The sequence below is a fragment of the Mirounga angustirostris genome, unplaced genomic scaffold (genome assembly GCF_029215605.1).
Source record: "Mirounga angustirostris isolate CCGP_5_RB_7025 unplaced genomic scaffold, mMirAng1.0.hap1 SCAF_13, whole genome shotgun sequence".
Classification (NCBI taxonomy): domain Eukaryota; kingdom Metazoa; phylum Chordata; class Mammalia; order Carnivora; family Phocidae; genus Mirounga; species Mirounga angustirostris.
Window position 1 is genome coordinate 8841638 of NW_026991721.1, and position 23113 is coordinate 8864750.

Sequence of the window (23113 nt, forward strand, 5' to 3'; positions counted from 1 at the left end):
CTCCTTTCCCTGAGGTCCCCTTGGGCTCCCTGGCTCAATCCTAAACAAAGACAGCTTCCCTTTCTTGCTCCCCACCCCTTTCTTCGATGGGAGGGTTCAATAAATGGCAATGAACTCAAGCCACGCTGCTCAGGAATGGGGGTGGCAGGGAGAAGGGGGCAGGCCACCACACGGATGTGCGCGCTACACAACCATCACGGGGACTTGTGTGTTGCATGCAGGGATGGGCACACGGGTACGTAGAGGCTGGGCTGATGGGAACCTGTGTGTGCATGTGTAAGCACGCAGAGCCGCGTATACACCAAGCCTGCTCAGTCTGTGACAGCAACATGCCACAGACAGACCACTTAAACAACGAGTGCTTCTTCCTCCCAGTTCTGGACGCTGGGAAGTTCAAGATCAAGGTGCTAGCAGACTGTTTCCGGTGGGAGCCCTCCTCCTGCCTTGCAAACAGCGGCCTTCTCAGTCTGTCCGCACTTGGTAGGGAGAGCGCAAGAAAAGCAAGGTTTCTGCCATCTCTTCTTGGGAGGACACTAATCCCACCATGACGCCCCACCCTCATGACCTCTTCTATCCCCAGTTACCTTCCAAAGGCCCCACCTCAAATTGCCATCACACTGGAAGTTAGAGCATCAACATACAAATTGGGTGAGGACGCAATAGCCCGTAGCAAGTCCTGTGCTTGGAAATACCCTGTGTGCACGACGCTGTGTGTGCACGTACGTGTCCCAGCGTGCGCGTGAGCAGAGGACGAGACAAGCCCAGAGCTGCTGCAGATGGAAGCCTGTGCTGCTCCAGTCCCGATCTGATCCACCTGCTTGCCCCGGGTCTCCAATGACATCCCAGGCCCATGACACCAGACAGCTCTGTGTCCGATTGAAGTGAGAAAACCACAGCCATAGTCAAAGGCCACCAATGTCACCCCATGTGCCCCGAGTTCCCTTCAATCCCAGCAGAAAGTCCGTCCTCCCAATGGGGCTCTGCATCCAGCCCCTCCGGAAGGCAGCCTTCGGATGTCTTCCCCCTCAGGTCTCCTCCACCTATTAGCTCTTTCCTGGCTCATTTCTCATCACCAGTCAGATAAGCTCCCGCCTCTCCTATCTTAACGAAAACCAACCAAACCAACCAGTCCCCCTTGGAGTCGTATCTCCCGGCGGGGGCCACACTGTCTCGAAATTTCTCCCCTTCACAACTAAACTTTATAAAGGAGCTGGGTGCCTCCCTGCCTTGTACCTTCTAACCTCGTACATCTTCAAACAGCACTCTGGCTCTCCCCCCTCCCCAAGAGAGTTGTCACATACAGCACTCAGCACCCCCAGTGCTGAATCCACAGGTCATTATCAACTTGTGTTAACTTGGCCTCTCGGCCGATTTCGGTCCTATTGGCCTCGCCCCCCTTTCCCAGTTTCTGAGATGCCAAGGGCATGAAGCTCCCTCCCATACTGCAGCTGCTCCTTCAGCGTCTCCTGGAGGGTTTCCTGTAAATGCTACAAAACTCTGCTTTGCCCGTCCTGCCCCACCCCTTCCTCAAAGGTCAACATCCCCTGAACCTGCCAACTGAATAGTTACATGACCTCCAGGTCTGGTCATGACTGACTGGACCAGAGGGCCCTTCTGATCCAAGTTTCATTCATCATGTATTCCCTCCTGGGCTGGGGATCTGAGTCACAGAGGTTCTAGTCCATGCCTCGGCCCTTGTCCTGGGAAGGCAAGTTAGCATGAGGGTGGGCTGGCCCTGATGCCAGTGGGTCAGAGAAAGCCGGTTGCAGAGAAAAAAAAAAAGCAAAGGGCACAGAGAAAGGGAGAACCAGAGACACAGGGGCCCAGATAAAAAGACTCAGTGAGACTATTCACATTGATTCTTAATGGATTCCAGGTCCTCCTCAGCCCTGGATACATTTTCTGACCCTGAGCTCAAGAAAATATCCTGAATTCTCTGAATAGCTTTTGTTTTGTTTAAGCTAAACTCAAGGGTTTCCAAACCAAACAATTCCAAAAGCAGCTCCTCTCCCTGTATCGTCTCCTGAGCACTGACCTTCCCCAGAGTTCTTTCCTAAGACCCCTTCCTTAAATGTTCTTTACCAGCACTGTCCAGTGGAACCAAGCCACTTATGTAATTTAAAATTCCTAGTAGCTAGTTCTTAAAAAGAGGTAAAATTAATTTTAAGTATGTATATATGATAATATATTTTATTTAACCCAAAATACCCATATATTACCATTTCAACATGTAATAAACATAAAGGTTACCGATAAAGATATTTTACAGCCTTTAATTCATCATAAGTCTTCAGAATCTGGTGTGCATTGTACCCTAATAGCACATCTCAGTTGGGAATCAAGAGGACCGAGTTCTAGATGGGTTTTCTGTGTGACCAAGGACAAATCCATTGCCTACTCTGGGCCTTGGTCTCCTTATCTGTACCATGAGAAGTTTTCATGTGAGTGACAGCATTCATCTCTGATCGTACGTGGTTCTGTAGCTCTTGGCCAATCAGAAGTCCTGGATTTGACCCCTTCTTGGTGAGCATGGCCAGAATTGAAGTTCACATTCCAGTCGGTCCAGGGAGTCCAACTCTGAGTATTTAATGACCCAGAATGTCCCTAAAGGATAGTTCTCATTCTGCCAATCATTCGCTATGGTAGCATTTCCATCCAGAAACCCTCCATGAGCTGGAAGGCTGGTGGGAAGTCTCCTTGCTAGCCAGATGATCCCAGGAGCCAACCACAATTTAGTCCCTGGAGTGTCCAGTTGAGCCTTTTCCAGGCTCAGCCTGGCTTGGAGCTAGTCAGGCCCTAGGGAGGGGGCTCTTCTCAAAGGCAAAGCTGGGCTCACGCTCAGAAAGGGAGGGTGCTTGTAGAGGCCATCTCCCCCACTGCCCTCAACACTCCTCCCACGCCCCCATCAGGGCACCAAGTCCTGGCAGGAGATTGGCCCCAGAGGCCCCAGCTGTTTGTCCAGCTGTCCTCACATCCCCAGGCTGCAAGGCTCTTATATACCTTGGCCTAGAGAATGTTGTCAGGCATCTGGACACCCACTGGGTCCCAGCCCAGAACCAACATTCGGGGGGGGGGGGGGGAAGCTGGACTGAGTTACATCCCTCTCTGAGCTTCCTTATTCTCTTCTGTACATAATGAGACTGGATGAGCCCTAAGGCCTCTTTAGCTGGGCAGCGCACACCTCTAAATCAGCAGGAAACAATCTGGCTTTGAAGTTAGACAGACTAGGTCCGAAACAGTCTAAGATTTCATGTATCCCAGCGCCTCAACAGATGGTAAACACCCTCCCAACTTAATACAAAAGTGTAGTTTGGGTAAACTGCACAAGAATAGCAGGCATCTTAAGTCCTTACAGGAGAAGTTGGGAATACAACTGCTTCCCCTCAACAATATGACTTGGAGATTTATGCCTGGAAGAACTGAGAAACTCCCCCTCCCTTCATGGCCCTTTGCATCAGCTAATTCATACGGGGCCTGGCTACCTCCCATAAAACTCAGAACCCTAACCATCCATGCTGTTCGGATATATGCCAAAGTATCTGATGAAGTGAGGTGGATGGACAGTCCGTACAAGACAGGTAACAGGGAGGGACAGCCAGAGACCCCAAGTGGAAACACACCACAAAGAATAATCTGGCATGAACCCTCAAACCAACAATCGAGTTAGAACATGGTGGAGAAGAATGTTGGCCTGGACCCAGGAAGGTTGGGGTCCTGATTTGACTCCTCCAGTGACGAAATGCCTAGGAAAGGAAGGGCCACCATGCTTCAGAGTCCAGGCTACTCTGCTGTACTCCAGCAGAACGTGGAGGAGGAGTTCTCCTCCTCACCTTGCAAACATTTTCCCTAATTCAATAAGAGCATGGGCATTCTTAGAAATATTCTGGTAGGAGTCATCTGTATGCCTGGAATATCCTTGGCCAAGCAGGTATGGGATTGATCACTATTCAAAATAAGTCTGAGACATCTCTTAGGGTAGGGTTTCCCAAACTTAGCACTATTGACATTTGGGGTCCAGAAAATTCTTGATTATGGGAAGCTGTCCTGTGCATTGTAGGATGTTCAGCAGCATCCCTGGGCTCTACCCACTGCACGCCAGGATTGCTAACCACCCCAGTGATCTGATGAGCTCTGATTGGCTGGATCATGGGTTGGGAATGCCAATAGAGCATGTCGCAACTTCTTGCTTTTATTGATTTTTTTTTTTTAAGTAAGCTCCACACCCAACGCAGAGCTCAGTGCGGGGCTTGAACTCACAACCCTGAGATCAAGACCTGAACTGAAATCAAGATGTTTCATCGACTGAGCCACACAGGCACCCCAACAATTTCTTGCTTTTAATTTGCACAGTGCATAGTATATAAAACATGGACTCTGGAGTCCATTTACTTGAATCTAAATCCAACCAAAAATGTCTCCAGACATTGCCAAATGTCTCCTGGAGAGGGAGGGCGTTGGGGGGAATCACCTCCAGTAGAGAATCACTGTTCTTTTTTTTTTTTTAACTTTATTTTTTTATTTTTTTATTTTTTTTAAGATTTTATTTATTTGCGAGAGAGAGAATGAGAGACAGAGAGCATGAGAGGGAGGAGGGTCAGAGGGAGAAGCAGACTCCCCGCTGAGCAGGGAGCCCGATGTGGGACTCGATCCTGGGACTCCAGGATCATGACCTGAGCCGAAGGCAGTTGCTTAACCAACTGAGCCACCCAGGCGCCCGAGAATCACTGTTCTTAGGGTAAGATGTGCTTAGGCCTATTTTCTCTCTAAAATCCATATGATTGTCTCACCTTTTTACCAGAAACAAATAATAAGAACAGCTCATACTCACTGAGCTCTAGGGCAGTGGCTACTTTAAGATCTTTACTTAAAGGATTCACTCATTTAACCCTCAATAACCCAACAAGGCAGACACGACTATTATACCCATCTTACAAACAAGAATACTGAGAAATACAGGATTTTAGCAACTTGCACTCACTACACAACCAGCAAATGTGGAATGAGGATTTAGATCCAAGTAAACTGACTCCAGAGTCCATGTTTTATATACTATGCACTATGCAAATTAAAAGCAAGAAGTTGTTGGGGTGTCTGGGTGGCTCAGTCAATGAAACATCTTGATTTCAGCTCAGGTCTTGATCTCAGGGCCATGAGTTCAAGCCCCACACTGGGCTCTGCACTGGGTGTGGAGCCTCCTTAAAAAAAAAAAAAAATTTTTTTTCAATTCAATAAAAGCAAGAAGTTGCAACTCACTCTATTGACATTCCCAACCCATGATCCAACCAATCAGAGCTCATAGAAGCCCATCCAATTAGAACTCGGCACTACCCTGATCTTGAGTGATCAGGGCTCAGAAGCCAAACCGTTGGAGGAAATCAAGTGATTGTCTTAGAGTTGTGGCTACAAATAAAATAAGTTCATGCTCAACTGAAAAAATGAAAACAAAAACAAAAAAATTATGGACAGAGACAACGAGACAAAGGGAAAATTTTGAATCAGAATTAGCCAGAAGGTAAAAGCTGAGATGCTGGAAGAATCGATCTACATCATGTATGATGTTGGTCTTAAGTCCCAGTCCTTCAAAAGTAGCCTCTGACCTCTTTAGTTTCTTCCGACTGAACAAAACTGTGGTCCCATAAGATCTGAGTTGTCCCCAGGGGACCAGAGACTGGGGCTGCCAATTTTAGCAAATAAGAATACAGGATGCCCAGTTAAATCTCAATTACAGATCAATGAATATTTTTTTAGTATAAGTATGTCCCATGTAATATTAGAGATATATTTACACTACAAGAAAATGTATTTGTTGATCCGATACTGGGAGTTCTGTATTTTCTCTGGCAACCCTTCCCAAAGACAGACTGCTTGGATCCTGTCCACTAAAAAGGACAGAAGTCCCTTAAGAGGCCACCACACTTCCCAGAGACCTGTCTTCTCACTAAAAGGAAGACAGTAAGGTCCCACCTGGCCCCCTTGGGCCCCCAGATGCCCAGACACGCCCTCCCAGTACATCCCGTCTCACCACCCCCACTCCAGTCCACTCTCCTGCCCTTTATACCCACTTGGAGAATTTCCACTGACACAAGGATACTCAGAGGGTTAATCCTTCTGATACCAAGTCACACTTTAACTCATTCCCTCCAGGCCAAGGATTAAATCCTGCCCTTGTAGGGGTCAGGGCTACCACAGACCCTGAAAGCTGAGTACCCCACCCCCAAGTGAGGGGAGGCTCAAGGGAAAGGGAGGGACAGAAGACGGAGAGAGCAAAGGAAGGAGGGGCAGCTAGCCAGGCTCCTGTCCCCCCACAGAGCCAGCTCCGAGTCAGCTCTAGGAACAGCTCAGCTGCAGAAGCAACAGCGGCTTCTCTCCTCTAGCTAAGGACGGCAGGCGCACGGACACACAGACAGAAGTCCTCAGCCCCCAGCCGCTTGGCCGGGCCTGGCCCCATGGCCTTCAACGACCTCCTGCAGCAGGTGGGGGGTGTCGGCCGCTTCCAGCAGATCCAGGTCACTCTGGTGGTCCTCCCCCTGCTCCTGATGGCCTCCCACAACACCCTGCAGAACTTCACCGCTGCCATCCCCACCCACCACTGCCGCCCGCCTGCCGACGCCAACCTCAGCAAGGACGGGGAGCTGGAGGCCTGGCTGCCCCGGGACAGGCAGGGACAGCTGGAGTCCTGCCTCCTCTTCACCATCCCCCAACAGGGACCGCCTTTTCCCAATGGCACGGGGGCCACAGAGCCCTGCACCAATGGCTGGATCTATGACAACAGCACCTTCCCTTCCACCATCGTGACTGAGGTGAGGATACCTGGGCCCCTGGCTCCAGAGGCCAATCAGACTTGCCTTCCCCTCTGAGACAGACAGACAGAGGCATACACACACGCATGCACACACACACAGACTGTCTCAGATTCTCCAGACGCCAAGATGGGAAGATGAAGAGAGGGGTTCAAGATGGGGGCCTTTACAGAAAAGGGGAACGTCAGAGTCAAGAAAAGTCTCTCAGCGACCGGGACTGGGGAAGCAAACAGCAAAGGGAAATGTCAGGGGAAGAGGGTGACGTAGGCCTCAGAGGGCCAGCCCAAGGGAGGGGAAGGGGAGCCCGGCGGCCCAGGCTCATCTCTGCCTGACCCTTGCCTCCTCTCCCCACAGTGGGACCTCGTGTGTTCTAACAGGACCTTACGCCAGCTGGCCCAGTCCTTGTACATGGTAGGGGTGCTTCTCGGAGCCATGGTGTTCGGCTACCTGGCAGACAGGTCAGTCCTGTGTAGAGCCACCGGGCCGGGCTGGGCCCGGGCCTCAGCTGGGTTCATGGGAACCAGGTGGGAAGTTGGCCTGACCACTGGGGCTGGTCTGAGGACCTACAGGGCCAGCCTCAGGACACGGCACAGGTCCTCAAAAGACCCCCAGCCCAGAGCCTCCCCCAGGGCAGGCACTCCTCTCCCTACCCGGCCTGGCACGGTCAGCCCTCAGGATCCCCGCTGCTGTTCTCCCCTCCCCCCACAGGCTGGGCCGCCGCAAGTTGCTGATCTTGAACTACCTGCAGACGGCCGTGTCAGGAACCTGTGCCGCCTTCGCTCCCAACTTCCCTGTCTACTGTGCCTTCCGGCTCCTCTCCGGCATGTCGCTGGCTGGCATCTCCCTCAACTGCATGACACTGAGTGAGGGATGCCGGGAGGGCAGGGCAGGTCCCTACCCACTCCTTTCTGACCCCCCAACCCAGCAGCCCCTTTTCGGCTTCCTCTCCCAGCCAACCCCTCCTGAGTCCTGCCTGCCCACTTTTGGGCGGCCAACATAACAGCCTTTCTCCCGGACTCATACCATCCTGACCCCTCATTTAGACACGATTGCAAACTCCATTTTAAGGGCCAGGCGGTTCCCATAAATGACTGAAGCCGACTGGGTACAAGAGGCATTAGGGAGTGGTGAGGACTGTAGACAAAGGAGGGTCACAGCCCCATCCAGAGGGGCCACAGCCACTCAGCTGCTCCAGCCAGAAGGGTCAGGGCTGTCAGATCTTACCGCCTCCTCTTTATTAATGTAAAATACCCCAGTTTTGTAATGTTGGAAATTAATTCTAATATTTTTAACATAGGGCAAGCCAGCATCATGTAGACCAAACACATTTATGGTCTGAGCATGGTCTGTCCATGAACCATCAATGGGCATCCTCTGATAAATCACCCCCTTCCCCCTGGTTCTCAAAGGAGGAACCTGAGACTGGGGAGAAGGGCAAGAATCTACCCAAGGTCATCCCTCAAACCCAGAAGGGAATCTATGGATTGGGGGTTCTCTGGACTACAGGAATGAACCGGGATGGGGCCAGGGCCAGGGCAAGACACCTAGAGAATTCAGCCCCAAAACCCGGTCTACATGTCCAAGTCATTGCCCCAGCAGCCGAATCAGGAGCCCACAAGGAACAAAGCTGGGCCTCTTCAGACCACAGCGGAAAGGTGGTCCCACTCCCACCTTGACTCTCCTGGATGGAGGAAAACCACTGTCTCTTCCAAGCTGCTCTGGCCACTGAATTGGCCCAGGCTGAGGGAAGCCAGCACTGAGTGGTCAGAGACACTTTGAAGGGAAAGGGGGCCTTGGCCAGGACAGTAGTTGGGGAGAAGCAAGACATAGCGGGGGAGTGGAAGGGACAATTCCTAGGGATTCCAAACCCATCTTCCCATTCCTTCCTCCCCCTACTTCCCCCATCATGGCACCCATCTTCATTTGATGTGTCTTCCACTGAGCTCCAGGACGGATCAAAGTTTGGGTGGAGAGAGGGGTCTCTGCCTGGCCCAGGGGTCTCCACCCACCCGGCAGCCCAGTCAGCGGCACCCCTCTGTTCTCACCCTCTTTCCAGATGTGGAGTGGATGCCCATCCACACGCGGGCTTGTGTGGGCACCCTGACTGGCTATGTCTACAGCCTGGGCCAGTTTCTCCTGGCCGGGGTGGCCTTGGCCGTGCCCCACTGGCGCCACCTGCAGCTCCTGGTCTCCGTGCCTTTTTTCGCCTTCTTCATCTACTCCTGGTGTGTGGGGCCCAGGGTGGGCAGGGGTGCCCAAGGGCTGCCCAGAGGGCTGCAAGGGACAAGACATCCCCCAAATCCCACTGCACACTCCACCACAGAATCAGAGAAGGTCAAGGCCAGAAGGTCAGACCCAGGCCAGTGTCTCCGTATGACAGATGGGAGAACTGAGGTTGTGGGAGGAAGGATCTGCCTCCCGCCCCAGGGATCCTGTTCTTCAGCTCCGCCCCCACCACCGGCTCTCCACCCTGCCTGCGCTACTGCCCTTACCCAACACCTCAACGCTGAGCTCCTGGGTTGGGGAATGGGTCATCACCCAAGCTGGATGCTGCTCTGTGGTCCTAGAGAGATGGATCTGGCAAAACCCCTGGGTTCCCAGTCTGAAATGAAATCCCACTGCAGTCCCCTGGGAAGCCCACCCCCTGCCCCCAGCCGAGCCTACTGGAACTGAAGCCATGTTGACACCTACCCCCCCCACCTCCCCACCCACCCCCGCTCCCAGGTTCTTCATCGAGTCGGCCCGCTGGTACTCCTCCTCTGGGAGGCTAGATCTCACCCTGAGGGCCCTACAGAGAGTGGCCTGGATCAATGGGAAGCGAGAAGAGGGGACCAAGCTAAGTATGGAGGTGAGACCCACCCCAAGACCTCCCATGACACCCCATGAGGATTCTACCCTCAAACCCTGAACCCAGGTCTCAGAGGGCTTCCCTGAGTAAGGGGTTAGGCTGGGAAGAGCTTCTGGAGGAGTCCAGGCCCTGAGCCCTGCCCATCCTGGCAGGTGCTCCGGGCCAGTCTGCAGAAGGAGCTGACCATGGGCAAAGGCCAGGCTTCCGCCTTGGAGTTGCTGCGCTGCCCCGCCCTTCGCCACCTCTTCTTCTGCCTCTCCACGCTGTGGTAGGCCCAGACAGACGGAGCCATAGAGACACAGACAGACCAAGAGACAAAAGGCTGGCTGGGGAAAGAGTGGATGCAATGGGTGGAGGAAACCAGAACAAAGGGAGGAAAAGTCAGCAGACCTCCCGTGAGGGCAGTAATCCTCCACCAGGGACAGTCTTGAAGAACCAGATGACCTCCCCTCAGTTTGCTTCCAGTCCCCATACTGGGCACCAATCTTTCCATCTTCTTCTCCTTTTACTAACTCTGTTCCAATATGAAAACACCTCATCAGGATTGATGAGCCCCAGAGTCAATAGAATTACATCTTGAAGGCAGAGACCAGTCCGGCTTGCAAAACATTTGGAGACTTTACTGGCCTTGCAGGGCCTGCCAGAAACACAAGCATGGGCAATAAGATGACTAAAACTCATCTCCAGAAGTACACGTTGGCCAAGGCTGGTATCAGCCAAAAATGTCCTTTCCGGTTGCAACATTCCCCATTACCCTTCTGATATGCTCCCCTCCTGAGCCCATCACCAGAGTAACCCCATGACAGTTAGGTGAAGCATGGTCAACAATTCTACCAGTGAATTTTTTCATTCCAATTTGGGATTTACTCCAGGTTGTGGGTCTTATCCAATAACCTGAGCTTCATTCTGTGGGCTCCTGACATGTTGAGAAGCACAACCATCCCAGAACCGTGCACAGGTCTGCAAAGCTCTGGCCTTTCCTAACACCTTGACCCTAAAGATGTGGCTTGAAAATCCACCTGCCCTCAGCCCAGTATCAATAGATAAGCTAAAGTATCAACAGATAAGATAAAGATTAAAACTATATAAATCTTACATGACAACTAAGTGAAAATCCCCTAATACACCGGGGACCTTAGCTTTCAGAAGATTGAGAAATTTGGGGTATTGGAAGACTACCCCACACTTAGACTAAATGCATACTAAATGTCTGAAGAAAGATTAGCCAAGGCAGATTCCAGCTTCTGAAGCAGGGTCATAGTGTAGCTCACCCCTATTTTGAATGAGCAGCCCCCCCACTTAAGCCTTCCTAACCAACTCCATATCCTTCATCCCTCCCCACTAGGTTTGCCACTAGTTTTGCCTACTATGGGCTGGTCATGGACCTGCAGGGCTTTGGGGTCAGCATCTACCTAATCCAGGTGATTTTTGGTGCCGTGGACCTGCCTGCCAAGCTTGTGGGCTTCCTTGTCATCAACTCTCTGGGCCGCCGGCCTGCCCAGATGGCCTCACTGCTGCTGGCAGGCATCTGCATCCTGGTCAACGGGGTGGTACCCCAGGGTGAGCACCCACGAGTACCTTGGTCCTTCACCCTTAGCCCTATCCCCAGATTCTCAACCCCCACTCCCGAGCTCCCAGTGACCCCCTCCTTTCTATCTCTAGATCAGTCCATTGTCCGAACCTCTCTTGCTGTGCTGGGGAAAGGCTGCCTGGCTGCCTCCTTCAACTGCATCTTCCTCTATACTGGGGAGCTGTACCCCACAGTGATCCGGTGAGTGGAGCCTAGTGGGAGGGGTCTTGGGACAAGACATCCCCCCCACACAGAGGTCAGACCCCAGAGCACCATCCAGCATGCCATAGCCCAAGGCCCCCCTCCCAGCATCCACCCCTGCAAGGTGTATATCAGCTGCTCAGTATACACTTCGTGGCTAACACAGATGCACCTGCCCACTAAGTCCTTACCTGATCCAAGGAAAAGATCGCAAAAGGAGCCACCATCTGGGGCAGGGTTGAGAGCCAAGAAAACACATCTCAGAGGCAATTCATCGAAGTTCCCCCTCCCCCACTCCACCTTGATCTCCAAAGCCCAAGTTAGAAGATGCCATCAAATCTAAATTTCATCTATAAACCAAGTGGCACGTCTGAAACCAAAGACCAAACAGGAAAGTAATTTCTTATCACAAGAGCCACATTTAATAATGCTGGTGCTTGGTAGCTGTATGGATAAACACAGCACTGCTTTTTGAGAGCCAAAACTGGGGGGAGGGCATTTTTGCATTGAGAAAAAAGAAACACATGTCTATTTTAAGAATGGGACGAAAAATTCACATGAGATGTCAAAGAAAGGCCAGGCTTCCCTAAGCTGCTGGGAATGAGCAGGGTCATGGTTGCTGTCCTGCGCCCTCACAGAATTTCAGGGAAAAGAGCAACAGTATAAATCACTTACTATGCACCAGGCATCTTCTTAAAATTTTTATAAATATCAACTCATTGAAGCCTCATGACAAGCCCATTTTACCAATGAGAAAACTGAGCCACAGAAAGGTTGAGTGACTTGGCCCCACGTCACACAGCTTATAAGTGAGGAAGCGTGGATTTGAACCCAAGCGGTTTGTCTCCTAAGTCAAGGTTTTTAACCTCTGCTCTCTCAGAGAATGTTCTTAACATAGTCTTAACATGCAGCTTCCAGGTCCTCTCCCCTGGGGATTCTAACCCAATAAGACTGTGTGGGCTGGGGCAACTAGAACTCAAAATCCCCCAGGAGATCTGAGAATGATTGGCCTAACTTAACTGTCTCATTTGACAGCTCAGGAAACTGAGGCCCGGAGAGGAAAAGGGACTCTTCCTCGGGTCACATGGCAAGTTAAGGGCAGAGGCAAAATTCAGCCTCCTGATTCTCTGGCCAGAGCCCTTCCCACCCTGTTGTTTTGTTTTGTTTTAATCTCCAAAACAAATGCCAAATTGGTTTGCTAATCAAAGCGGGAATAGAGGAGGGACCAGGGGGCTTTGGCCTGAGCTGCCCTGACCCCAAATTCAGCCAGCACCTCAGCATTCACGCTAGAACAGTGAATGACAGCACCCCACCTTGAGCCCTACAGGCAGACAGGCATGGGAATGGGCAGCACCATGGCCCGTGTGGGCAGCATCGTGAGCCCACTGGTGGGCATGACTGCTGAGCTCTACCCCTCCGTGCCTCTCTTCATCTACGGCGCGGTCCCCGTGGCCGCCAGCGCTGTCACTGCCCTCCTGCCAGAGACCCTGGGCCAGCCACTGCCAGACACCGTGCAGGACATGGAAAGCAGGTGGGAGTAGGGACTTAACCCGGGTCACACGTCCAGGCTGGGGTGGCACCGAGACTCAAACCCAGGCCTCCCTGTTCAGGCCAGGGCTCTTTGTCCACTTCCCCAGTTGGCTGGGGGTCTAGAGTCCTTCCTGGGCTCCTGGCTCCAGGGAGCAGTAGATGGGGCAGAGAGATGGTAGCTGGGCTCGGCTGAGCGGAGACTCCCGGGAAGCCCCCAGCTCCTAGCCCTGGTCTGGAGGCTGCATACCCAGGACACTGCTCTCCTGCCCCCAGGAGGAGAGGAAAGCCAAGGCGGCAGGAGCAAGAGCTACGGAAGAAGATGGTCCCGCTCCAGGCCGCAGCACGAGAGAATGTACTCTGAGCACTGGGAAGGGGCCTCACAGAGCCCCAAAGGGAGTGAGGGTACTACAGGTCCTGAGCCATCCCCTCCGGGAAGGGAAAGGGGAAATGGCGGCCCAAGGGTCCAGGCTGTGGTTCAGGAAAGCACCTCCCAGGGGTATCCTGCCCTGAACAGATTCCACCAAGATCGCGTCATTAAAAGGTTTGTGTGAAGCATTTCCTTTTATCTCTCTTGTCTCAAATGTAACAGCCGCTCCACATCAGCCGGTGGCCCAAAAGTCCATACAGTCCAGTCCCCTGCCCTCAACCCCCAGGACTTTATAAACCATCCCAGAGAATTGGAGAAGAATCTCTTCCCTGGACCCCCTCCCCTGCCCCTCTTTCCACCCTCTTCCCTCCTTCCTTCTCTACCTTATTCAAATATTTCTGCGAGTTTTAAATTTCTTACGCTCCTCCCCCTCCCCATCAGACTGGAAATTGACAAGGGACTAAATGAAAGCAGCCAATCAGAGGCTTGTTTCAGGCTCCTCCCCCTCTGTGAGGGCCAATGGGAACCTCCGGCAGCCAAGGAGGAGAGAAAGGACCACAGAGGCTGTGATGTCAGGAGGCTGGTCCCTGCTCCTCTAGATTACGCCAGGGTCCAAACTCAAAACCAGTGTGCCACTTCCAGCTCTGCGACTGGAGGTTCTGCCCACTAGCTACCCTAACCTTCCCACCACCCTTCATGGATATTCTTTGCTGTTCTGCCTCCTGCAGGCCCCGGCGGGGGGGGGGGGGGGGGGGCGGGGGCGGGGGCAGTGGAGACAAGGGAGGAGGGAGAGGGGAGGGTAGAAACCAACCAGAGAGCGCCAGCACTGAGTGCCACTTTGGTGCCAGGCACAGTCCTAAGCACTTTGCATACACTGACTCATTTAATCCTCCCAGTAACTTTCTAGAGATAAGTACTATTGTTATCCCCCATCTTACACCTGAGAAAATCAAAGCACAGAGCGGCTAAGTCACTTGCCCAAATTCACACGGTTAGTAAATTGTGGAGTCAGGATTAGAATGCAGACAATCCGGCTCTGGAATGCATGGACCTGACCCCTCTGCCCAGAGTTGTAAGGCACTGAGACTTTGGCCTCTTGCACCCCCAGGGCCTGACTTCTTCTCCTTCCTGGCCTGAAAAGAGAGAGAGAAGGCTAAGATGGGGGGGGGGGGGAGGCGGAGAATCCTGGTAGGAACCATGTGAAAGGAGGGATGAAAGGCAGTTCAGGTCACAGTCAGGAAGAGACAAGGATATCTGATCACTGCGTCAGCAAAGGAGCTCATTTCAAGGAAGCCTCGGGAGCATGGAAAAGACAGCCCTATAAGCATCCACAAGTGGCAGGAGTCAGGGCACCAGCCATGCCCTGCTGTAAATGTGCTTGCTTGGTCACGCTTGTCTCCTGGTACACTGCCCGTTACTCTTTCCCCTGCGGCTGACTCAGCCCCCCAGCCCCTTATCCCTCGGGGAAAGTCCACACCTCTGAGGCTGTGCACATTGTCTTCCAGGTGGGATCCTGGGGCTCTAGCTGAATCAGGGCAACCTGGAGAGGGTAGGTAGCCCAGAGCCCCCCTGAAAAAGCCACAAAGCCCTGGGACAGCTCACAGCATCTCAGACAACAGGAATTCCAGGACAAAGTGGACAGAGCTAAAATTATGATAACCCACTCCACCTCCTGGAACATCTGGGGACTTGGTGTTCCCCGTGTGCAGATATGCCCCATGCTCCCCAAGAATTTCTGGGCCACTGTAGGATCCAGTAGATGCTCAAGGGCCACCAGCCCTCCCTCTGCTGCTATTTCTCAGGCAGCACTGAGTCATGGCTGACAAGGGGCACCTAAGATGACATGTTCACCAGCCTTAAGCAGGGAGACCGGACTAGGACTGGGAGGCAGGCCACCTGCATCTAGCCCTGTTTCTGTAGATCTGGAGATCTTGGGACCAATGACTTGCCCTATCCCTGCCTCAAAACCCTGCCAGCAACTCTGACATGCTCTGACTCCTGTGGCTCTCTCATCTCTGGGCTTAGATCACCTGGTATCTGCATCCGCCTCAAGCAGAGACAGCCCCTGGCCTGCCCCCACTTCACACGCCCTCAACTGGCCCAACTGCTGGTGTTGACTCAGACAGCTCACACCGTCTGCACAGATCCCATTTCCCCAGCTCCTGGCCAGGGACTTCCTACGCTCAGCCCATACCCTCGACCAAAGGGGAACCCTACCTTCCTCCCATTTTAAAGTCACCAGCAAGTGACTTCTGACCTGTCTCCCCAAGGAGTCATCTGCAGAATTCTGGCTCGCAGTCCATCCTCTCACATTGGCCCTGAGCCTGAGGTTTGATACTGTTGTGCCTCACTTCAGTGGTCTCAGATGCTATACCCACTTTTGACCACAAAGTCCTATCCTCGGCCAGGATTGGTAGGGCCTTTGTGGCCACCCTCAGATTCTCTGCCTGCAGCTCTGAGCACATCCTGCCCAGAATGGCACACTCAGGAGTTTTCTCCACTGCCTGGCCCTGGTAGAGTGCTCACCAGAAGCCACCTTCCTTCCTGGGCTCTACCCTTGTATCCCGGGACCCACCTCTACAACCCGGGCTTTAGTCCACACCAAGCCCCTTCACTAGGCTCTTCTCTCCTTTCCCAAGAGTTTTCATGGCCCCTTAGAGAATAGATGTCCAATCAGTTCAGCTTTCATATCACATGGGGGCTGAATAATGGACCTCCAAAGATGTCCACATTCTAATACCTGGAACCCATGAATATGTTACCTTACATGGTAAAAGGGACTTTGCAGATGTGATTAAGCTAGGGATCTTGAGATGGGAAGATTATCCTGGATAATCTGAGTTGGCCTCATGTGAATATAGGAGAGAAGCAGAAGACCAGAGTAGGTAATAGGAGACGTGACAACAGAAACCAGAGTTTGGAGTGATACAGGAAGGGGCAACAAGCCAAGAAATGCAAGCTGAAAAAGGCAAGGAAATGGCTTCACCTCTGAAGGCTCCAGAAGAAACAAAGCCCTGCCAATACATTGATTTTAGACTTCTGACCTCTAGAACTATAAGAAAATTGATTTGTACTGTTTTAAGCCACTAAGTCTGTGACAATTTGATGCAACAGCAGTTGGAAACTAATGTACATCCCTTGTTCTCAAACTCCTCTAGGGATGTCAAACTGGCCCATAGGGGTTTTGTTTCCCCATGCTCTATTTTTTGGTGGGGATAGGGTTTTACTGTCTAGATCGCCATAGGCCTCACCACTCCTTATTGTCTTATATCTGATCAGATTCACACATCTGTGTTACCTTATGGTTCTTACAGCCATTAAGTTTGGAACTCCTAGACTATGCTCTATTAAACCCCCAACTTACTTTCGTATGTATTAAAAACTGTGTGATCAGAAGCAGAAGAAAAGCTCTGTATGGACCCCATTGCCCCCATTGTTCCTCCTCTTTCAAGAAAACCATCTAATGATGTTCTCTGAGATGTGACTGTCTCCATGTGGCTCATGTTGTAGTCATAGAACACTTACTGACTCTACTGCAAAAAGCTGGAGTCATAAGCTAGATGAAATTGAGCCTCAATTTCCCTGACCAGCTCTAGTGAGGTCTGTTCCTGCTACTTCTAAACTTTTCCCCTAAGAGAAGCCTACACTGAGAAGCAATTCCGTGAGCCACACCCATAGAAGAAACCAAACAGCCTGTTAGTGCCTGAATTGGTCAGGGTTTAGATTTAGGTGGTAAACAATGTTTAGTCTGGATGGGATGTCCGGAACTGTGGCAGCCATCTTGTGACCCAACAGGGAAACCAGAGCAAGGATTAAGGCAACAACTGAGAGTGACAGAGTGGAAAGATGGAACTGAGGTTTGATTATGTCACTGAGCCACTGATTTAAGCAATCCTGAAGCCACCTACATCTACTCTAATTGTTAAGCATGGGAATTTCAACTTAAATCCTCCTTCCTCTTTAAGCTATTGTGAGTTGATTTTTCTGTGATCTGCAGTTAAAGACATCTTAACTAATATATTTTTTACAGCTTTATTAAAATGTAAGAGACAGGGGTGCTTGGGTGGCTCAGTTGGTTAAGCAACTGCCTTTGGCTTGGGTCATGATCTCAGGGTCCTGGGATAGAGCCCCCCATTGGGCTCCTTGCTCAGCAGGGAGTCTGCTTCTCCCTCTCCCTGCTACTCCACCTGCTTGTGCTCTCTCTCTCTCTCTGTCAAATAAATAAATAAATAAATAAATAATCTTTAAAAAAAGAAATATAGGGGCGCCTGGGTGGCTCAGTTGGTTAAGCGACTGCCTTCGGCTCAGGTCATGATCCTGGAGTCCCGGGATCGAGTCCCACATCGGGCTCCCTGCTCGGCGGGGAGCCTGCTTCTCCCTCTGACCCTCACCCCTCTCATGTGCTCTCTCTCTCTCATTCTCTCTGTCTCAAATAAATAAATAAAATCTTTAAAAAATAAAAAATAAAAAATAAAAAAATAAAAAAAGAAATATAAGAGACAATTAGTTGTTCATACTTACAGTGTACAATTTGATGAGTATAACAGATGTACACACCCGTGAAACTATCAGCACAATCAAGATAATGAACATATCCATCACCACCAAAAGTGTCCTCATGCCCCTTCTTTGTGTGGACATAGGCTTCCATTTCTCTTGAACAAATACCAAGGAATGGAATGGTTAGGTAGTATATAAGGTATTTGCTTAACTTTTTAAGAACAGCCAATTTTCCAAAGTGGTTATAACATTTCACATTCCCACCAGCAGTATATAGGACAGTTCCAGTTGCTCCACATCTTTGTCAACACTTGGTATGATCCATATTTTAAATTTTAGCCAATGTAGTGAATGTGTAGTAGTACATTATTATAGTTTTATTTATTTTTATTTTTTTAAAGATTTTATTTATTTATTTGAGAGCAAGAGAATGAGAGACAGAGAGCATGAGAGGGAGGAGAGTCAGAGGGAGAAGCAGACTCCCTGCCGAGCAGGGAGCCCGATGCGGGACTCGATCCCAGGACTCCAGGATCATGACCTGAGCTGAAGGCAGTCACTTAACCAACTGAGCCACCCAGGCACCCCATTATTATAGTTTTAATTTGCACTTCCCTAATGACTAATGATGTTAAGCAACTTTTCATGTGCTTATTTCCATTTAGATCTCTTCTTTGGTAAAATACCTGTTCAAAAATTTTGCACATTTTTAATTTAATTGTTTGATTTCTTATGATTGAGTTGAAATGTTTTTTTTAGTGTATTCTAGAGACAAATCTTTTGCCAGATATGTGTTTTGCAAATATTTTCCCCAAGTTTATAGCTCGCTTTTTCATTTTTATAACAGTGACTTTTGAATAGCAAAAGTTTAGGGGCGCATGGGTGACTCAGGTGGTTAAGAGCCTGCCCTCAGCTCTGGTCATGATCCTGGGGTCCTGGGATGGAGCCCCACATCGAACTCCCTGCTCAGCAGGGAGTCTGCTTCTTCCTCTCCATCTGCCCCTCCTCCCTGCTTGTGCTCGCTCTCTCTCTCTCAAATAAATAATAAAAATAATCTTTAAAAAAAGTCATTGAATAGCAAAAGTTTAAAAATTTTGATGAAGACCAACTTACTGGCTTTTTCTTTTGTAGTTCATGTTTTTGTATCTTATTTTATTTTATTTTTTCTTAAAGAGAGAGTGTACGTACGCACATGAGTGGGGGGAGAGGCAAAAGGAGAGGGAGAGAAAGAATCTCAGACACACCCCTCACTGAGTGGGGAGCCAGACACAGGTCAGGGTTCCACCCCACAACCCATGAGATCACAACATGAGCCAAAACCGAGTCCAAAGTTCAACCAACTGAGCCACCCAGGCACCCTGTGTCTTATTTTAAAAATCTTTGCCAAGGGCGCCTGGGTGGCTCAGTTGGTTGAGCAACTGCCTTCGGCTCAGGTCGTGATCCTGGAGTCCCGGGATCGAGTCCCGCATCGGGCTCCCTGCTCAGCGGGGAGTCTGCTTCTGCCTCTGACCCTCCCCCCTCTCATGTGCTCTCTCTCTCTCATTCTCTCTGTCTCAAATAAATAAATAAAAATCTAAAAAAAAAAAAAATCTTTGCCAAACCAAAGGACACTAAAATTTTCTCTTAAGTTTTCTTATATAAATGTTATAGTTTTAACTCTTACATTTAGGTCTGTGTTCTATTTTTGAGGTATCTTTGTAAATAATGTGAGGAAAGAGGGTTGTGATGCACTGCCTTTTGCATATGGATATCCAACTGTACCAACACCATTTGTTCAAAGATTTTTTTCATTAATTAATTGTCTAGACATCTTGGTCAAAGATCAAATGTCCCTTGTGTATCTCTATTTTTGGACTTTCCATCCTGTGGCACTGATCTATTTATTTGTCTTCGCATGAATACCACAGTGTCTTATTATTGTAACTTTATAATTAGTCTTGAACACAGACAGTGTAGATTCTTTAATCCTGTTTAGCTTTTCCAAAGCTGTCTTGGCTAATCTAGAGCCTTTGCATTTCCATATAAATTTTTAAATCAGGGGCAGCTGGGCGGCTCTTTCGGTTAAGCAGCCAACTGATGATTTTGGCTCAGATCATGATGTCAGGGTCATGAGACCAAGCCCTGCATCAGGCTCCCCACTGGGTGTGGAGCCTGCTTAAGATTCTACCTCTCCCTCTCCCTCTGTCCTCCCCCTCATGCTCTCTCTCTCAAATAAATAACTAAATAAATGATTTTAAACCAACTTGTAAACTGACCCCAAAAAACTGCTGTGGTTTTGATTTGTATTACAAAAAAACCTATAGATCTTATTGGAAATAATTGACATCTTAATATTAAGTGCTCCAATCCATGATACAGTTCTCCATTTATTGAGATATTCTTTAATTTCTCTCAACAATGTTTTATAATTTTCAATGTATAGGTCTCACACATATTCTATCAAATTTATCCCTAAGCATTTCATAGTTTATGCAATTATTAAAGATATTTTTATTTCAATTGCTAATTGTCCATTGCTATTACATAGAAATACACTTGATTTTAGTATACTGACCTTGCATCCTGAAAATTTGCTAAAATCACTTATTAGTTCTGGTAACTTCTTTTGCAGATTCCTTAAGATTTTCTGTACAAACAATCATATTGTCTGCAAATAAAGGCAGATTTCCATCTTCTTTCCTTTCTGGAATTCTTTCATTTATTTTACTTACATTATTACATTCCAATACAATGTTGAACAAAAGTGGTGAGAGTGAACTTGGAAGGAAAGCATTTAGTCTTTCACAATTAAGTATGATGTTAGCTATAGTTTCTCCATAGATGTCCCTTATCAGTTTGAAGAAGGTCCTTTTTATTCCTAGTTTGCTGAGACATTTTTCGTAGATGCTGTGGATGTTGAATTTTGTCAAATGCTCTTTCTGTATCTATTGAAATGATCACACATGGTTTTTTAGTCCATTAACATGATGAATTACGTTGATTATTTAAAGTTAAAGCCTATGATCCAGCAATTGCACTACTAGAAATTTACCCGAAGAATATAAAAATACTGATTTGAAGGGGCACATGCACCTCCATGTTTATAGCAGCATTATCAACAATAGCCAAATTATGGAAAGAGCCCAAATGTCCACCAATTGATGAATGAATAAAGAAGTTATGGATGGGGCGCCTGGGTGGCTCAGTCGTTAAGCGGCTGCCTTCGGCTCAGGTCATGATTCCAGGTCCTGGGATCGAGCCCCGCGTCGGGCTCCCTGCTCGGCGGGAAGCCTGCTTCTCCCTCTCCCACTCCCACTACTTGTATTCCCTCTCTTGCTGTGTCTCTGTCAAATAAAATCTTAAAAAAAAAAAAAAAAAGAGGGGCGCCTGGGTGGCTCAGATGGTTAAGTGTCTGCCTTCGGCTCAGGTCATGATCCCAGGGTCCTGGGATCGAGCCCCGCATCGAGCTCCCCACTTGGCGGGGAGCCTGCTTCTTCCTCTCCCTCTACTGTTCCCCCTGCTTGTGCTCTCTCACTCTATCAAATAAATAAATAAAATCTTTAAATAAAAAAAGAAGTTATGGTGTATATATATATATAGAGAGAGAGCTGTGATATATATACATACGATGGAATTAATGGAACATTACTCAGCCATCAAAAAAATGAAATCTTGCCATTTGCAATGACATGGATAGAGCTACAGTGTATTATGCTAAGTGAAATAAGTCAGTCAGAGAAAGACAGATACCATATGATTTCACTCATATGTGGAATTTAAGAAACAAAACAGATGAACATGGGGGGAAAAAGAGGTAAACCATAAAACAAACTCTTAATAGACAGCAAATTGAGGGTTGCTGGAGGGGAGGTGGGCAGGGGGATGGGTTAAATGGGTGATGGGTATTAAGGAGGGCACTTGTGATGAGCACTGGGTGTTGTATGTAAGTGATGAATCACTAAATTCTACACTTGAAACTAATATTACACTACATGTTATAGTGTTACAGAATTTAAATAAAAACTTGAAACAAAAAAGTAATTAACCCCAAATAATAAAGTTAAATCAATTTTGCATTCCTGGGATAAACCCATGTTGTCAAGATGCATTATCCTTTTTATATATTATTGGATTAAATTTGATAAAATTATAGGGGCACCTGGGTGGCTCAGTTGGTTAAGTATCTGACTTGATTTCGGCTCAGGTCATGATCTCAGGGTCGTGAGATCAAGACCTGTGTCGGGCTCCACGCTCAGCACAGAGTCTGCTTGTCCCTCTCCCTCTGCTCTTCCCCCTGCTCTCTCTCTCTCTCTCATAAATAAAAATCTATAAAAAAAATAATAATAATAATTGAATGTCCTACTCTGAAGTCACAGTTTAACTTGGTGTCTTAAAAGACGTTTTAAAAGCTATTGCCGGCCATCGGGAGGCCTAGGGCTACAGCAGACCCAGGAACTGATGAGCTGAAGAGACAAAGCGCAGTCCCTCTCCTCCGCCTGCATGGGAAGAGAGAAAACAGATTGAGGGAGCAGGAGGCCTCAGCCCAGCTGTTTCTGCCAGGTCCTGCCCACGGTCTTCAGCGACCTCCTGCAGCAGGTGGGGGGTGTCGGCCGCTTCCAGAAGACATATTTGCACAATTTTTTACAGAATTTCACTGCCACCATCCCCACCCACCACTGCTGCCCGCCTGCCGACGCCAACCTCAGCAAGGACGGGGAGCTGGAGGCCTGGCTGCCCCGGGACAGGCAGGGGCAGCCGGAGTCCTGCCTCCTCTTTACCATCCCCCAACAGGGACCGCCTTTTCCCAATGGCACGGGGGCCACAGAGCCCTGCACCAACAGCTGGATCTATGACAACAGCACCTTCCCTTCCACCATCGTGACTGAGGAGAGGATACCTGGGCCCCCTCGTCCCCCCTCCAACCCCTGTGTCTCCGTCTTATCATCCCCACACACAGACACAGACACTGTGTGACCCTAACCTGAGTTTGTCTAAATGTGGGAAAGCACTGGAGCTGTGAAGACCTTTGCCCAAAATGGAGGTAAGAGAACTGTGGTTGGAGTTGCAAACTTTCTGGTACGGGAGATTATGGAAGCCCTCACAGGAAGCTGCTCTCTCCCCCTCTGCCTTCACCAGGGAGAGACACTACTCAGGGAGTCTAATATTCTGCTTTGGTTTCCCTGGGGGAGTGGACAATTTACACTTCCCTGGGCGGTGATAAAGAAGAAGAGAGAAAGGAGGTGTGTAGGTGGTGGAGGGCAAAAGGAATATTCCTGAGCAGGGAATATGGGGGCTCAGAGTCCTAGAGACAAAACAGTTTT

General features: G+C 49.4%; 1 protein-coding gene and 1 pseudogene across 4 annotated transcripts; both read left to right on the forward strand.

The window, feature by feature from the left end:
* Positions 1-6446: 6446 nt before the first annotated feature.
* SLC22A6 (solute carrier family 22 member 6) lies at positions 6447-13497 on the forward strand. Of its 4 annotated transcripts, none has more exons than XM_045892556.1 (10): positions 6447-6800; positions 7155-7258; positions 7509-7663; positions 8857-9025; positions 9525-9648; positions 9801-9916; positions 10994-11208; positions 11311-11419; positions 12747-12956; positions 13223-13497. In XM_045892556.1, the coding sequence occupies exons 1-10, from the start codon at positions 6447-6449 to the stop codon at positions 13308-13310; spliced, it is 1644 nt and encodes a 547-aa protein (XP_045748512.1). In that variant the 3' UTR covers positions 13311-13497. The 4 variants fall into 4 exon arrangements, with proteins under 4 accessions (XP_045748512.1, XP_045748513.1, XP_045748514.1 ...); XM_045892557.1 differs by having other exon boundaries at positions 12747-12950; XM_045892558.1 differs by having other exon boundaries at positions 12747-12950; positions 13226-13497.
* A 2568-nt stretch (positions 13498-16065) lies between these two features.
* The window catches only part of LOC123857946 (solute carrier family 22 member 6-like), a 46775-nt pseudogene continuing 39727 nt past the window's right edge, over positions 16066-23113 (forward strand).